At 38.8% G+C, this 18,743-nt stretch overlaps 1 protein-coding gene across 1 annotated transcript in view; it reads left to right on the forward strand.

The window, feature by feature from the left end:
* DIAPH3 (diaphanous related formin 3) overlaps positions 1 to 18,743 on the forward strand; it is a 258,871-nt gene that overhangs the window by 30,937 nt on the left and 209,191 nt on the right. The window contains exons 3-5 of the mRNA XM_052786020.1: positions 2,709 to 2,882; positions 9,637 to 9,741; positions 18,176 to 18,306. Of these exons, the coding sequence (XP_052641980.1) occupies positions 2,709 to 2,882; positions 9,637 to 9,741; positions 18,176 to 18,306 (410 nt within the window). The remainder of the gene's footprint in view (positions 1 to 2,708; positions 2,883 to 9,636; positions 9,742 to 18,175; positions 18,307 to 18,743) is intronic.

Below are 18,743 nucleotides of genomic sequence, written 5' to 3' on the forward strand. Positions count from 1 at the left end.
TTCTTTCTGTATAGTGCTTTCTGTGGACCATGAAATTATTCGCCTGTATGGAATGTTGAGAGGTATTAACTTTTTTGAAGCACTATCAATATATAATTCTAAAGAGAAGTGTATGTAGAATACCCACACTGTACTGCTGTGCAGGTCTTGTGAATTTCCTTTTTTTTAACGTATGGAAATCTTATTTTTAGACTGCATTGTTCTAAATTATTTAAAGTAATTTGTTTGACACATGTTTAAATGTGCTTATAATCCTAGTATCTCACTTTGTCTTATATGTTCTGCCTGATCAAATATATTCCAAGAGTGTGCTTCCCTCCTCTAGGACAAGTGGTATAGGATTTGGTGAATGTGGGGAATATGAATGTTACGGCCTAATCTGTAATGTTGCAAAACATCTACCATTCAGTCTAACATTCAAGAGGTGCTTAAAAACAAAGCATAAACCAAAAATGTGAACAAGTGAAAAGTAAAAATGTGAACAGGTGAAAGGAAGTGAAATATCCCTTTTCAAGGATGAATGGGCTCTCATCCCTGAATTGGTGCTGCCTGTTCCTAGTGGAACAAGAGTAGCTCCGGGACTGCGTGGGGTATTTCACGGCAGAGACCAGGGTGTTTCTGCCTGGCCAGAACTGCTACTGCTGCTGCTGTGTGGAGCAGGGGAAGGAAGAGGGGACACTTGGGGAACACAGACTGTAAGGAAGGAGCTGAGATTTTTCAGGAGAGATGGGATAAGAAGTGTAGGGCACACCTCTCTTAAACCTAATTTAGTCAATTCTCTGCTGACTGAACCATGGGCTGAAATCTGTTATTTCAGCCAAAGTATCTTCCCTCTACCCCTGCTTCAAGTCTGCATACAAAGAATCTTCAAATGTAATGGTTTGTTTCTTAGGTTACGCAATTGATAGTGAACAGTGGGGCATGGAGAAGCGACTGGCTAAGTCGTTCTTTGGAGCAGGTGTGCTGCCTTTCATCAGTGCTCTGTGAAAGCCATTGTTTGAGAAGAGAAATCTGATATACTATGATTTTTTTAAGATTCCAGTCTAGTCACTGCATTTTGCAATCTGGCTTCATCTCCCCATACTTACCATAGACTTCTGATTTTAAAGACAGGAAGGGAAATTGCTGTCTGGTCAAGTTGTAAGATGGTTTTTGCCACTGATGACTCTATACTTCGCTTCCAATGATGATGTTACCCTCCCTTTTGCTTTTGTTGCATTCTCTTTCTTCCTGGGTCTTGCCTATGTAATCATTCCTGTAGAGTGTGCTTTTCTTGTTGCCTTCTGGTTTGATATGACACTGCAGGGCCCCATCATCCATGCTGAGCTCTTTTATGTTTATGCTATATTAATTTTCTGCTTTTGCATGTTCTTCAACCATCTGTATGTGAATGGCTTATAATCTTTTCTATGTTCCAAAAACTGTTCCTTTTCAGTTTTGAACAGGAAGAATTAAAGTCTTTTTTGTTTTCCTCTAAACCTCTCTTAATGGATGTCTAATAGTCAATTCTTGCTCTGACTAGAGTGGAACACTTGTACCCAATTTTTGCTACTAATTTTCTTTGCTCTCTCTGATCTTAATTCCACAGATGCTATAATAACTTCATTTGTCATTTAGTTTGGTAACTTTGATGTACTTATTAAGATATCTCAAGATACTTATCTTCAAGATATATTGAAGCCTCAGAATATTTTTGCATAGCATTTCAAAGATGTAAGTCTATTGATATGGTTGAAATCTTGTCCAAAATCTCTTATGCATCAAATGCTACTGTAACTTTCTTCTGTGTTGACAAGTGTAATATTGCTGTTCACATCTGTTCAAAAGGCTGCTACAAAGATGATTAAGATTTAATGCATCTCATTGAGTATGTCAGCTGCTTTTGTGTTCTGTTGGTCCTTGCCCATATACATTAAAACACAAGCTCTAACAATGAAAATGTTTAAAATTTCACTTAGTAAGTCTTTATTGAAGAACTAATAAATATCTAGCCAGTAAAAAAACCCTACAACCCAAAACAATTTTCCAAAGAAGTTTTTTGGCTCTTGAAGGGGTAAAGTCAGAGCAACTGTCTCATGTTGGTGATAAGTCCTAAGGATTATTCATGAAACTGTGAATGTATCCTACTTTATTAAAGGAACTGGTGTTTTTTATGCTTCTCCTAAATGAATTTCTAAATAATTGGAGCACAGAAAGGCACTAAGTTTTGGATAACATAGTGCAAATAAAAAATAAATAGAACAGTGTCTTAGTTATGCTAACTTGTCTTTTAATAAAAAGTAGCTTATTTGTATATCTGTATATTCTAATACAATGTCAGGAGTACAGCTGTTTCAGAGTAACAAAAAACATTTTAAAACTATGCTTTCGGTAAATAAGCCTGCTTTTTCATATTCTACATGTAATGGTTGGGAAGAACTCTTCATAAATCAGTTTTGTAGATATCTTTTCCTCCAAACTTTCTGTAAAATTCTCATGTTCTGCATGATTTCTCCATAATGTAATGGGATTCTGGTCTGTTAACTCAAGTGCTGAGGCAACTGACCGTTATATGTATCTGTATGAAAACCCTTTAAAATAAGACACTTAAATAACAGGCCAGTTACCACAGAAAAGTAAGGATGTTAAGCTTCCAAGAACACCCATCTTAATTAGGGTTACATAGAATGGAAACAGTATGTGATATCTTATACCTCTTCTGTTTTCAGTTGGATAGATTTGCAAGTATAAGAATTCCAGGAAGTAAAAAGGAAAGACCTCCTCTGCCGCATATGAAACAGTCACATTCTACAGATTGGTCATCCACACCTATGGATACGGAGGATTTTGCTCCAAAACCCATGTCGGAAAGAGAAATCATAGCGTTGTTTGAAAAAATGATGGTAAGAGTCTTACGCTGATTTCTTTTATTTAAAGAATGACAGTGTGACTAACTGACAGGTGGAGCGTTCTTTTGTGCATGTGTTCTGATCTTTACCTGAATTATTAATGTTGTTGTTACGTGTTTTTTAGGGCGTTTCTCAGGGGATGAAGTCTTTGAATTACTTTGACAAGATTTTCTTCCCAGTATATTTAAAATGGAAAGTAAAGGGTTTTGATTATTAGAAGTGATACTATGCAACAGATTTTGAGGAGCAACAAGAAATGGGGAATCCTGCTTGCTTTCAAGACAACCTGAAACTTTTACAAAAGCATTTTATGCCTTGAATGTCATAGCAGGGTTTTGTTCTGAACCTATATTCCATGTCACTCTTGCACAAAAAGGACTTAAGGTTCCTGCCTCCGAAGCAGCTTTTGTCTGCACATGCTGTCTCAAATTTGCTTCCTTCCTTCCTTAGCTGTTATTGTTACTGTGCTACAAAAGAGCAGTCGCTTGCTGGAAAGATCATGTGGCATTGGTACCACCTCAATATGTTGAGGTTTTTTGTCATCATGATGATGGCATTTTGGGCAATTGAAAACTAAACATGGAATGGCCATGAGAGAAGAGAGTGACTGCAATCTGAAGAGCACAAGAGGACATTAACAAGGAGACTGATGCCTAGGTTATTTCCTTCTCTGCCTCACAGCAAGTAACAAGTAACTCTTGAAACACAAAAGGACTACCAGGGGCTGGGATGTGGAGGAAATTAAATGTGCTATGAGAGAAGTACCTTTATGGAATTTGTAATTCCTAGTACTCAATAATGTTAGTTTGGTTTTGAAGATGCTTTTGTGGAACTGTTGAGAGCTATGACTGAGAGACAGGATTCAGGATTTTCATGGTTAAGCTTCTGAAGGGGAGGACTAATTTACTGCATTACCAACTTTTGTATTTGTACTTGTTCTCACATGGTTCATTTTTCTTGGTTTACCTCGGTGTCTAGGATATTTTACTTCTGTTAAGAAAGTTCACTGTGAATGCTAGTTGCTCAAATATTAGGAAATGGAAGAGGTTTTTTTATAAAACTTGAAGGAATGCCTCCCTGCACACACTCCCTGCTACCTAGGCGTAGGTTGTATTTCTCTACCATCCCACAGAGATTCTGGTGTAGGATAGTGTGTGATGTTGAGACTATGCCATAAAAAAAGGAATAAATAAATCCTGTATTGGCTTTGTGTGGCAAGGTTTTGGTAGCGGGGGGGGTTACAGGGGTGGCTTCTGTAAGAAGCTGCTGGAAGCTTCCCCTGTGTTCGAGAGAGCCCATACCAGCCAGCCCTAAGACGGACCCGCCGCCGGCCAAGGCCGAGCCAATCAGTGGTAGTGGTAACGCCTCTGTGATAACATTTTTAAGAAGGAAAAAAGTTGGGACAGATGGTAATCGCCAGCCGGAGAGAGGAGTGAGAACATGTAAGAGAAACAACCCTGCGGACACCAAGGTCAGTGAAGGAGGGGGAGGAGGTGCTCCAGGCGCCGGAGCAGAGATTCCCCTGCAGCCCGTGGTGAAGACCCTGGTGAGGCAGGCTGTCCCCCTGCAGTCCATGGAGGTCCACGGTGGAGCAGATATCCACCTGCAGCCCGTGGAGGACCCCACGCCGGAGCAGGTGGGTTCCCGAAGGAGGCTGTGACCCCGTGGGAATCCTGCGCTGAAGCAGGCTCCTGGCAGGACCTGCGGATCTGTGGAGAGAGGAGCCCACGGAGCAGGTTTTCTGGCAGGACTTGTGACCCCGTGGGGGGCCCACGCTGGAGCAGTCTGTGCCTGAAGGACTGCACACCGTGGAAAGGACCCATGCTGGAGCAGTTCGTGAAGAACTGCAGCCCGTGGGAAGGACCCGCGTTGGAGAAGTTCGTGGAGGACTGTCTCCCGTGGGTGGGACCCCACGCTGGAGCAGGGGAAGAGTGTGATGAGTCCTCCCCCTGAGGAGGATGAAGCGGCAGAAAATAACGTGTGATGAACTGACCGTAAACCCCATCCCCGTCCCCCTGTGCCGCTGGGGGGTTGGTAGAGAATCCGGGAGTGAAGTTGTGCCCGGGAAGAAGGGAGGGGTGGAGGGAAGGTGTTCTGAGATTTGGTTTTATTTCTCATTACCCTACTCTGGTTGATTTGTAATAAATCAAGCTAATTTTCCCCAGACTGAGTCTGTTTTGCCCGTGATGGTAATTGGTGAGTGATCTCTCCTGTCCTTATCTCGACCCACAAGCTCTTTGTTATATTTTCTCTCCCCTGTCCAGTGAAGAAGGAGGGGGAGTGATAGAACGGCTCTGGTGGGCACCTGGCATCCAGCCAGGGTTAACCCATCACAGAAACCTACTACTGTGTGTCTAGGTAAACAGAAATGCTTATAATCCATGGATCCTGAAGCAATTAATTCCAATTTTATAAGTACTTCGCAAAAATATGTTAAAGTAATGATGACATCCTGGATAATTTGAATGCTTTTCTAGTTTTGTTGAATAACAAAGCACTTAAACTGTCTTTGATAAACTACTTTATCAGTGTTATTTTAGCTATAACATGTAATATAGAAAGGATTCTTCAGATTATCCACACTCAAATGGACTGGAATAAAGCTAGTTCAGTCACAGTATATTACATAGCTAATTATATATTGTAGGCTCTAGTTTGCTGTTCTGATCAAATGAAGTGATTTTGGGGGGGTGGTGAACAATTTGAATGTTGTAGGTAGGCTTTTAGAGTTAATTTTGCACACAATAAAAATAGTCAGTTGGTTAGTACTGAAGGGAGCAGTTTCTGAATTCTGAAGTTTCACTGAGTGCGTTACATTATACTTTGGGTTTTCCTGGATACGTACTGCTTCCTTCTGCCAACCTTTTATACAGTGGCATCCTGAGTGGTTTTGATAGCAAAAGTTATGAAAGAGCTCCTAAAACTGGACAGTTAAAGCTAATAATTAACTGTCATTTAGCTCCTTTCATTTCTGTTAGTGCTATTAGGAAAACATCTATGTGAAATGACTTATTTTACAAAGAGGTATTGCTCACCTATAGAATAACTTTAAACGATTTAAGAAGACATAAAAGAAATGAAGTATTTTATAAACTAAGCCACATCTGACGTGCCCTTTGTACTGCTGAATACTTCTAATCTGTATAAATCAATTGCTTTAATGATGTTTGATTTATTAAAAACAACAACAAAGAAATTACTTCTTACTGCACACACAGACTGAATATTTCCTATAAATAAACCTGCCGTTACATCTAGGATTATGGAATATAGTTTGTACTGATAGGTTTCTTGCTTCCCCTTTTTTTATTTTATTATTATTTTTTTTAATATGATTAGAAGGTAGATATTTTTTTCAGGAAAACCAAGCCCTTTGTTTTCTCCTTGTTATTTAAGTTCAGAAGTTATTTTTCAGAAAAATGAAAAGAGCAAGTCTGAAAGAAGTGCAAAACTGCTTTAAACAGAAGAATGAACTTTGCAGTAGCTACAGGCTAATGTGAAAAGCTTTTTTTTGTTTGTTTGTTTTCCTTCCTCCTTAGGTAGGATATACATGCATTTCAATGTTATGAAAAAAAAACTTGTGGTATGTTGCAGGCACGGTACTGAAGATGTGATAACTCTCAGGAAACACTGAGAAAGACCTAGCCATATATTTTTTTGAAATTTAAAATGGAATACTTTGGTTTCAGTGTTCTTACATTTGTGTTTATGTAGGTTTTAAAAATACAATTTAAGTATTAAATAAAATACAGCTACCCTTATTAAATATACATGTAAAGTGTATTTTCATTTGAAGCCAGTATTGCTATACAATTACATCCCTGTGGAGAAGAATGCTGAGGCACAGCGTTCCAAAGACATTTATTGGAACTTGCAGAAAACTGTAAATTTATCTGGTAATGTCAAGTTGGACTTGATTTTAGTAATTTACAGTATGGGTTGCCATTTGTGTATCTCAACAGATGTGTTGCCTGGTAATAAGAATAGTCATAAATATGTTGTGCATTTAATTGAAGGTAATTAATTAAACTGAAATACTACATAAGATGAGAAATACCTGTAACAAGCTAGGATAACAAATGAAAAGCTAGAGGGAATCCTAACATTGTAGTAGTTTTGGCAATCTGATTGATTTTGATCCCCCCCCCCCCCCCCCCCCCCCCCAATTCTAAGCTAAGGAAATGTCTTAGATAAGGCGTAAAGATTTTTGAGCAGTTGTTGAGAACTTAAGATTGTAGTATTTTTCTGGCTTTGAAAGAATTTGTTATTGAAAAAATATTTAAAGTAGTAAATTGAAAAGAACTTCCTTACTTGTCCTTATTTTAAATGCTTTTTAGCGGTCCCCAAATCTTTATGTCCAAACCCATATATCAATGTCAGAATTCACTGATGAATTGTAAAAGTCCTGCCTAGTTATGTAATTAACTGCTAAATGCTTGACCAGTAAATTAAAATATTTAGATTGATTTGTTGTGCAACTGGTATAAATTTTTGGGTTTCCACCTGACCATTTAACAGCATGCTTAACAGCCTTCATGTACCCTTCCTTTGAGCAGACAATTACTTTAGGTTTTTGTTTCTGAAATACTAAAGGCACTACTTTTTGTGGGTGGTTGTGTTCTTTCTCATCTTAAAAAAGCTGCAGTGACTTTTGTAATCTTTGATAGAGACAGGTAACTTTAAATATCTTTCACTTTTTTCCAAACGGTGTATACACAGAAAAGAAAATTTCCACTTTCTTATGTCTTGGAAGAAAATGATTTCTTTGCATATAATATATGATCCTAACAGTGTTTTTAATGTATGTGTATTTAAGCCTGGTTTTGTTTTGTTTTTTTTTAATTTTAGTATGAATTTTTGAGCCCATGCGGCATTTTTGGATCTTATCAGGTTTCCCATCATTAAATAAATCATAGTAGTTTCTTGTTTGCCTTTCATCCAAGAAAAGCTAGAAAATGCAGCATGCCCATTCAAGATAATGCCCACAACATTTAATTTAGTATGAGGTAACTTGCAAAATATTCAGGAATATGTGTGTCCTTATGCACTGCTAGAATTTTGGTTTGGGCCTAAGCAAATAGTTTCTCTATGAATTTTTTGATCAAAGGAATACACTATTTTGAGGAGCAGAACTATGAGAAAAGATTAACGATGTGTAGCCTCCTTTCTTGCAGCTCGTTTAGATAAAGATGTTTTACATTGACTTTCAGATGTAGGAAGTAACGCAAATAAGCAAGCTAGCTGCCAAGGAGGCAAAATGCTATATTATTATTGCTTGAATGAAAGAACTTTTTACAGCATGCACACTGTACTTATTTGATACTAAAAATATCAAATAATTATATAGTGTATATATAGTATCAAATATACAAATCTGATACTATAAAAACACTATATAGTATCAAATAAATAATAAGTAATAATTTAAATGCATACTAGACTGAAGTAAGGAACTTTTTCTAGTCCTTAAAGAAAGGAAACTAACTTTTGGGGGGGGGGAATCCAGAATCTACACAAAATTGCCCTAATTGTACTTTGAAGAAGTTCAACTTAAAGGGTCAAGCATTTTCTGCAATGTCTTCTCACAGTTCGGATTTATACAAAACTCTAAATGTTTCTAGGAACTGTGCTTGATTCTATCATATTCAATATGGAAACTAGCGAAAGACAAGGAAACAAGTTTCAGTGTAGTGTAAAATTTTGGTCTTTAGGCTTTTTTTTCTTAAAATTTTAAGGTTATGAGTTTGCTTGCTGTTTGTCTGTCTTTGATTTCTGACTAGGTGAAATAGCCTTGTTATTAAGATGGTTACCCACTGATTTTGTAGCATTGCTCCTGCCAAAGCTGGTGGGGATTCACCTCGTGAGTCTCAGCTGAAAATAACTGCAGTAATTCTTGCTAAGCTTGGGTGACCATAGTAAGGCTGCATGTGCTCATGCCTAAATTGTTTCTTAAAGCCTCTTTTTTTTTTTTTTTTTTTACATCCATCATGATAGGAAATTTCATTTCTCACAGATGTGGAACTGATTACAATGATCAGAGCATTTCTAGGCTGGAACAGAAGTCTCTGTGTCAGAAATGTCAATGAATAGCTGCTGTGTGGCTTTGAATGCGCATCTCGTCTTTTTGACCTCTGGGTTTATGTTGGAATGAATGAATTGTGATGGGGTTTTGGTAACAGTTGAAGTTGTTGATTTAATGATGAAATCGTCAAGAATTTGGGCCTTACCTATTGCAAAGGTGAATATTATTTTGGGAACTACTCTCAGTGCAAAGCAGATTCCGCTGTCCAGGACTAAGTATTTGGGAACTGAGGAACATAATTATAGAACAAATGGATATATCATTAAAAAGATCTTTCTAAGAGACTGGTTTGAGTACATTTATAAATGTTTTAGGAAGTGTTAAATAATGCTTTTCTGTAGTTTAGTGTGTGTGTGTGTGTGTGTGTGTATGTGAAACTGTAGATGATTTCTAAGAAGAGATTATGCTAGTAATGGTTGTGATGCACTTGTTCATCCTGGCATAGTTGACTGGTTTTTTTAGTCTGAGTTGCTAGGGAAGATGGATAAGGATTTTTACGGTTGTTAGTAACATGTAACTTTTGAAAAGTTTTTTGTGTAACAGCTTTCATTTGCTCAAGTTCTTATTTTTGTGTCTTTATTTTTTTAAATCAGTCTCTTGTAGTTAAACAACTGTGTTGCTGGATGACATTTAAAGCTTTTTTTTTTTTCCCCCCTCCCATTGTAGGAAGATATGAATTTAAATGAAGACAAGAAGATGCCATTGAGAGAAAAGGATTTTAATACCAAAAAAGAAATGGTGATGCAATATATTAGCACTGCTTCGAAGTCTGTAAGTAAATTTCTCTGAAGTACACAAAAAAATGACTTAATGTTTACATTATTTCCTACTGGAGAGAAAAAGTGATGCATGCATGTTAGATTCTTCTGACTAACTTTTGTTTCTCATAGACAAACATTTTTAGAGGGCCCTATCATTATTTTACAAGCTGCAATGAAAGATATTCACTTGTACTTGAAGTGTGTCTTCTGAACACAGAAAAGCATTTCTTTTTGGTAAAGGTGTGGCTATTAGTGGAGATGGAAAGATTCTGCAGAAAACTTCTTGGAAAAGTTTGGTGTGAACCTTTCTTCTTTTCTAGCACTGTTAAAAAAGAATTCCTTAACTGATTAGCCTTTTTCATACTTCAGTACAGAATTCATGTTTTGATGCTGTGTAATAGTTGGTAACGAAAGTGTTGCACATGAACACAATTAGTGTCCATTTTTTACTTATAGGGATAATTATTGGTTGTTTTAGAGAAGCTCAAAGAGTTGTGTACTGGGCAGTTTAAGGATTAAGTTGGCATAAGAAAAACTGCTTAGTTTTTGCAAAGTGGGGACTGACTCCAGTGCTAAAAGCTGCACTGCTAATATTTTCCTTAGACGTTTTGATTGTTTTAGAATTCATATATTTGATTCTTTGACTCTCATTGCTCCATGCTTATAGAGATATAAGTAAAAATTGCCCATATGTAATTAAATACTGAGAAAAGATGACATTAAATATAGTAATTTAAATGAGGTATTTATCTTATTGTCTACTTCAAATGATGTACCTTATTAGTGTAATGCTCTAGCACTTTTAGGAAGGTAGATGCCTAGTGCAGGACCGAACTGTCTGGAGATTATTTTATTTAAGATTAGCTTATCAAAGCTACTAGTCCTTCTGTGGCATAAAAGTTCCTTAGTACTGGAAGATTAGGAGGTCTACCCTGTTTTTCTGTTTTTAGAGATATTTCATGGGAAATCAGGAAACTACAGGCTAGTAAATCTCACAACATTCTTGAAGTTTCTCAATCCAAAAAAACCAGCATGTCAAGGTTTATATGTCATTGATACCCCTAGTCCACACCCATTCTAAGACCTCAGTTGTTTGATCTAAAAAGTAATGTGATAATAGGACATGGCTGGCTCTGCAGAGTTGCTGTATCTGCATTTATTTCTGGAATCTTAGCATCCTGATGATGGTGATGTTAGGACTCTTTCTCAAGAGAAAGGTTTTCATGTTTTTACTTCCTGATATTTAATACTTGCAAAGAACTGAAGCTTATAGCAGAGTAGGTTTCATTTATCCTTCTTTCTGAGTGCCATTTGCAATAAATATTTGTTTTTTGTCTTTGGTTGTCATCACACTTGTTTTTTGGCAATGGAGCTTCTTGCACTATGCCCAAAGCAGCCATACAAGGTATTCTATCGAAGAGGACAGGTCTGTTTCCTCCCCCAAGGTAGTGATGCCTCCCCCAACAGCATTTTTTTCCTTTCTGTTCCCCTCCTCTGCTGCCAGCCCACGTATCTCCCTTTCTGCTGTGGGAGATCACTGAAGACTAGTTCATGCAGGGAAACACTTGTCTTTACTGAACTCTGTTTCTACTGTTGTGTTCTTACTGGAAATGGCATTCACCCATTGTATAACTGGGAGGAGCTGTTTCTGTGATGCATAGATTGAGCTGCTTGATACAGTAGTGCTTCAGATGAATTCAGCTTAGTGCTGGAGCTACTGGGATGGGAAACTCCTTCCTTCGTCCTTGCAAACTCTTTGTTCCTGGCATGCTCTTTCACGCCTCAAGCGCGTTGGACTGTCTGAGTGCCTTCTCAGTCTAGAGAGAATAGTGCACTGCATTCCCAGGATACTTGGCTAAATTTTGGTGTACCTTGACTTGATAAAAGAGTGTCATACTTTTTCAGAAGAGCTGAAGTGCCATACAGCTCCTATTATGTGCAACTAATCCCATCTCAGGTCTTTCTTTCTATGAGTGATACTGCAGTAACATCTTTTGATAGTTCATACTTCTCAAACTTTAAGGAGACAAGTACTAAGCTATATCATGTTGGGATAAATATCCTTACTTGCAAATGCTATGCAGAGTACTGAGCAGGTTTCATTTAAAGCAGTTATCATTATAAAAAGTATTAAAATGAAGAACAGAGTCTGCACCTCGAATGAGTCACTGAAAGTGAAGCAGCCTCAGGTGATAAAAGCAGACTCCACTATAGTCAAACCTTCATCATTGACCTCAGTATCAGGGTTTCTGTTTCTTAGAAATGCACAACTCCTTTCCAATATTCACAAAGCACATCTCTGTTACTGACGCATCTAGAAATTATGCTGGGTTTGGTGGGGCTGTGCTCAGGTGCTTATGTATGGAGTACTGTGAGCTGCCTCTGTATGTGTGAGATGTTTAGAATGGATCTACCACTTAAGGACTCAAAGTTACTTAGAAGTAACCAGAGTTGTACTGACATGCATTGTCCAATACTCATTCATTTCACTCCACTTTGCTTAGACACTTCTTGAACAGTTAGCTGAAAGCATGCTTCTGTATATATGTCTGCATATGTTTGTAAGTATGCTGTTACCATCACTCTCTATAATGTGTTCAGGGGTTCCCTGTAGAAGAATTGCTAAGAATAAACAGTCTTGGGGTTTGGGATACTAGTAGTACTTACTGAAAATCTGAATGATAGCAAAAATTGTATGCTTGGAAGAATTCTGCTCAAGTGCCTCAGTATTCTGCTAGTACTTTCTTGTTTTCTTGTAATGTATAGTGTTTAGATGAGGCCTTATTTCTTCTCTTAAAAACCTTATCTTAGAGAAGTATATCGCATATTGTTTAAACCATCATGGCTTAGAAATCTTGAATGAAACTTCTGTCTGCTGTGGTGTCATGTCTTATTTATCAGGAGACAGTTGGAGAAGGGAACAACAGTTGTGTTTAAAGGCTATTATGTGAGCATGAATTCTCATCTACCGAAAGCAGTGGTGTTCTGTTTGTCGTTAGAGATTGTTATGTCCAATGTATTTTCTGTGATTTTTGTAGCTGTTTGTATGTATTATGATTATCTGAGGTTAGAAAGTGTCACATTTTTAAGTGCTGTATAAACACATACAAAGATGTTCCAGCCCAGAAAAGTTTTAAAAATCAATTTCCATGGAGTTAATATTCAAGTGGAAATAAAAGCAGCATTGCTATAATGTTACTCTACCATAAGTTTTGCTGTTCTGTATGTTGAACACACGCAAACTGGGTTTTTAAAGTGAGTTTTCTTCACAAGATTTTGTTTTTGTTGTGCAGCTTACTCGCTTGTAATGCTTTAACTGAATTAATTAATGCTGACTTCATACTGCATCTGCTCACAGACCAGTTGTTCTTCAGTTGAGCAATTAAATTTCTAGAGGCACTGATGCCTCAAGTTATTTCCTGTTTTTCAGTTAACTCGGGCATTTTGAACTTAAGCAGCTTTTCCCATGCTGAAATACAGCTAATATAATCAGTTTCACAATTGGTATCAAATGCAGCTCTCATTTTATTTAAGCACTGGCAGATGTATCATATTGTTATTATCTTGCAGAACCTTGGCATAACTATGAATAAGTGGTACTTGGTACTGTGGGTATGTTGTACGGACATTCACAGTTTATTGGCATCTTTTGCATAGGGTAATATTTAGGTGGGGAACTGAGTCTGAAACAGAACGGCTGGTTACTGTCTGGATGTTGATGTGAGTCTCCATTGCTTGTGACACTGTCTTCAGATGGGTCAGATAAGACTCTCTGAAATGCCATTCTAATGAATTCTTATAGTCCGACTGGGCTTTTGTCCCATGGGACTTTTCCACCGCACACATTGCTATTGATTATATTAAATTACTTCCAAAATACCTTCTAACCATGTTAACTATATGTTCTGTCCATATGACTGCCCTATATGACTGTTTCTGCATCAAAAGAAAGCAATTTTACTGACTATTTATAAGTATCTTAGTTATACCCAGCTTGATCAATTTTATAGCAGGAACTGCTGGGGGAAGTCACTGGAAATGACAGATTCTCCATCCAGGATATTAATCCATATGCTTAGGCATACAAGTAGTGCTTATCAACCACTCTATGCACAGCAGGAGCTGCCAGGAGAATTTCTGGGACATTTTGAAGTTTCCAACTGGAGAGCTCCTGTAACATTTAGTTAAATACTTTGTCACAAAGGCTGCTAGGAGTTTGTTTGGTCATCTTGTCTCTAGTCAGTCCATTATCTCATCTATGCAGAGAGCAGCTGGGCAGATCCAGGATCACACAGAGAACTGTACGTGCTGCATGTGCATGCAGGCATGGCCCTGATCCCCTGTTACACCACAGTTGTAACAATTTCCTCCTTATATCACAGCCGTAACTCAAATTCCCCTGATTGTGCCCTAGAGGTATGTATTGTCTAGTCTTAAAATGTTTGGGGATTATTGTAACAGGGTATTGTAACTGTATATAAGCTCTTGAATAACCAGACAGAAACCCTTGTTGCCAGTTCCCCTTAAGCCAGTGAATTTGTAGTGTTTTGGCCAACTCATGGTGTACTAGCTTTTACCTTTCATGTTTTATCAAGTCTGATATTTAGTTCTTAATGTTATGAATGCTTTTTTGTTTTGTTAAGGATCTTCTATGTTTGGCTTGGAGATACTATCCAGTTGTTTTTTCATTCCTCTTTAGATATAGCTGTGTCAAAGCTGTAGGGGAGCTGAGCTTTCCTACCTTATAGAAGTGCAAGCAATTATACCATCTTGGTGAGGAGCGTAAATGGTTTATGGAATAAGTTTGCCAACTAGATGTTTTTGAGGAGGTGGTGTTCTGTTCCTGGCATACCAATACATACTGTTAACTCTTGGACCAAGAGAATATCTGAAGAGATTAAAGTAAGTTCCCTTGCTGTAGGGCCTTTCTGACTTGACTATTATGTGCCTATGAACTAAACACAGAACATGAAAGAAAACTGAAAACACTGAGTTTCTTTTTATCTGTGAGAACATTTATTGTTATGGATTTTTTTTTTTTCTCTGGGTTTCCTAGATCTCAAATTCTAAGGCTCCCCTCAACCCTCATTCCTTCCTGGCTATCTCATCTACTATTTTGTGGAACATAGTTATCGGAAGTGACTCTCGTATTTAAGCAAATAGTGATCTCCATCAATTCAGTGGCATGTTTGGAATGACATTCCACGTACTATGTGTGGTGTACCAAAATACAGCATGAGATGCTATATTTTCAGGGTAGTTCCTGGCAGTAGTCTGTTCTTTGGCATCTGGAACATCCATTTCTCAAATCTGAGGAAATATAGTTGGAGCGGAGAGGTAGTATAGCCCCCAATAGCCCCCCCAATGTTCCCTTATCACAGAGTGTCATGGTCTAAGCCCAGCTGGCAACAAAGCACCATGAAGCTGCTTGCTCACTCCTCCCCCCTGGTGGGATGAGGAGGAGAAAATATAGAGAAATGCTTGTGGGTCGAGACAAGGACAGGGAGGGATCATTCACCACTTATGGTCACAGGCAAAAAACAGACTCAACTTGGGGAAAAGACAAAATCAATTTAATTTACTACCAATCAAATCAAAACAGGATAATGGGAAGTAAACCCAAACCTTAGCACACCTTCCCCCCAGCCCTCCCTCCTTCCAGGCTCAACCCCACTCCCGGTTCTCTCCACCTCCCGCCTCCGAGCGGCGCAGGGGGACGGGGAATGGCGGTTGGGGTCAGTCCGTCATACCTTGTCTCTGCTGCTCCTTCCTCCTCAGGGGGAGGAGGACTCCGCACTCCTCCCCTGCTCCGCTGGGGGGTCCCTCCCGTGGGAGACAGTCCTCCACAAACTGCTCCAGCGTGGGTCCTTTCCATGGGCTGCAGTCCTTCAGGCACAGCCTGCTCCAGCGCAGGCTTCCCCAGGGAGCGGCGGCCATCTTGGGGGGCATCCACCCCCTGCTGCGGTGTGGGCTCCTCTCTCCCCGGGCTGCAGGTGGGCATCTGCTCCCCCACTCCCCTCCGTGGGCTGGGGGGGGACAGCCTGCTGCCTGGTCTCCCCACGGGCTGCAGGGGCATCCCCTCCTTCCTCGCTGCCCTCGGGATCTGCACAGGGGTTCCTCTCCCATCCCGATCCCCTGACTCCCGGCAAGTTTCCCCTCTGGAATCTGTTCTCCCAGAGGCGGGTCCGGCTCCCAGCCGGGGAAGCTTCCAGCAGCTTCCAGCAGGAGCCGGCCCTGCCGCCCCTCCCCTGCTACCAAAAAACCCCGCCACACAAACCCAAAACAGAGTCATAGAATAGAATGATTGAGACCAGAAGAGACCTCTGGAGATTGTCTTATCCAACCCCTTATTTAGTCCGTTTTTTAATATCTCTGATAGAGGAGACTGTACAGTCTGCCTGGGCAACCTGTTCCAGTGCTTTAACAGCCTCATGGTTAAAAAAAAAAACAAGAGGGGAGGGGGGGAATTTGTGTTTATGTCTGTTGTTTAACTAATTTCCTGTATTTCAATTTGTGCCTCTTGTCCTTTCACTGATAGGGTTCCCCCGAGCCTTCTCTTCTCAGGGCTAAACAATGCCAGTTGTATCAGCCTCTCCTTGTACAACAGATGCTCCTTTAATTGTATCCACAACCCTTTCGGAAGTCATTCCAATATGTCCATGTGTCTCTCATGCTGGGGATCCCAGAAGTGGACACAATACTCCAGATGTGTCTCACCACCACTGAGCTGAGTTGAAGGATCATCTCCCTTGACCAGCTGGTGATGCACTTCCCTATGGTCGACTTGTCATCCACCAGGACCCCCATTTTTTTCCCCACAAACCTACTTTCCAGCTGGTTAGCCCCAGCACGTGTCAGTGCATGGGAGTATCCCTCCTCAGGTTCAGGATTTAGCGTTTCCTGTTGTGGAACTCCCTGAAATTCCTCTGCCCATTTCTCCTGTCTGTTGAGGTCCCTCTGAATGGTAGCACAGCAGTCTGGTCTGTCAACCACTCTTCCCGTTTTTTAACTTCACCTCTCTGCTAGAAACTATTTCATCACCTTCTGCTTCAGGAGGAGAAAAGTTTAACTCCTGACTTAAGCCACTAGATAATCAAGTATTATTTAGTAACTCTCTTTATTGCTACATGACAGAATAGTTGTGCTTCTGTTCTCGAAAAAGGAGTCTTTCCAGTGAATTAAGTCAAATATAGGTTTTATACCCCATTGTATGTCTATCCTTCTTCATGTCATAAATAGATATTAGGTTGAGTAGACTTATTTTCCACTGTCTACAAATTTTGTCTTTGCTGCTACTTAAAAAAAAAGGGGGGGGGAGGAGGATACTCCTAAGAATAGGGTCAATGCCTCTTAGATTTGCCATTTTAGTTGCAAATTGTAGAACTTCATTAGTTCAGTTATAACCATTGCTTTGTTTAAAACAATGGATACAATATACCCTTTAGAAGAGTCATTAATATCTTGAGTTCACTTTAAGCAACATTTGACACCACAGATACAATGATGAGTCAAAGCCAGCGTCTTTCAACCTATATTGCTTGGAACAGAAAATATCTTGTTTGCACAAAACTACTTTTGCAGTGCTGCTTTAACTTGCTATTGCATTTTCATTTCTATCTCCATTCTCCATGTTCCCATTTGCCTTCCCACCTGCCAAAAAGAGCAAAACCCAAAAAGCAAGGCAAAATCCGAACCCAAAGGTTGAGTAAGTGTCCTTATATTATTGCATCAGTAGTCATATTTGTGTTGCACTGCCTTCTTACAGATGGCAAATAGAACAAATGAGGAGCTGGGATTTATCTTTAGAACATCAGTGGTTCTAACAAAGTCTTTTTTTTCTTTTTTTTATTTTTTAAGTTCTTTTGCTTTATCCCTTAGAGCCAAAGCTAGTCTGTTTTTATAATCCCAGTCTCGTATACTAGTCATCTGAAGGACCTTTAAGGGAAAAGTGTTTTACAACATTATCTGCAAGAAGTCAAGTTACTGCAGTAACATCCTGAGTACTCTTCTGGTGTGCTGGTTCTTCCCTCTGTATTCTAATATGAGTGCAGTCACCTTTCTGGACACGTGCTCTGTGATCTTTTCAGAGCAGCTCAGAATTGTTTTTCTCTTCTGTTGAGTATTGAAAATTAAGAAGTTTGCAATACATAAACAGAATCCATTCATTACAAAAATTGTATTTCACTGAGTGTGCATGATACATTTCTACATTTGATGCCTGCTGCTTTTAACTACTGATTATAAATTTGTTCATAAATTGACAAAAATTTAGTCAGCATTTAACATATATAGTAGATTGACAACAAACAGTTACAGGTTTAGGACTAAATTATGTCTTTTTTCTCCCCTGTTTTTTCAAGGAACAGAAATGAAGGTTAGCCATTAATAATCTATTCAAGTTCTATATGTGCCAAATAAAAATGAATGTATTTTCTGTATTTCAGGGAAGTCTCAAGAACAGTCAGAAAATTTCACCCCAAGAGTTTATCCAGGAATTAAAATCTGGGTCAACAGATGAAAGACTAGTCACTTGCTTAGAATCTCTCCGTGTGTCCTTGACTAGTAATCCTGTCAGGTAACATCATTAACACATATTGCAAAGATTAATCATATTCTTATTTCTTAATGGATTAAAATTAATGGATCTGTAGATATGCATGTTTCAAGGTTTTCCAGTTAATGTATGCATTAGTGAATGGTTGTACCTTTTTTCCTTTTTTTTTTTTTTTTATTGATTATGTATCTTCTGTAGATCTATTTTTCAGTAGAGTTCACTGGTCTGTACAAGGTCATGCTAAGAGAATGTAAAACAAGTGTAGTGCAGAGCAGTTCACTTTGTTTTCTAGTGCTAAATAGTCAAAAGCTTTTTCATTTTTTTTTTTTTTTTAATGTTCTCTTAACTCTTTAATCTTTTAACTTACTTTGTTAAGGTGGGAGAGAGAGAGGTGAGAGTTAATGGGAGATAGGCACCTTGGTGTAAGTTTGTTAGCCAGAAAACATATATGTTTTTAA

Source organism: Harpia harpyja, chromosome 4 (genome assembly GCF_026419915.1).
Source record: "Harpia harpyja isolate bHarHar1 chromosome 4, bHarHar1 primary haplotype, whole genome shotgun sequence".
NCBI classification, from domain to species: domain Eukaryota; kingdom Metazoa; phylum Chordata; class Aves; order Accipitriformes; family Accipitridae; genus Harpia; species Harpia harpyja.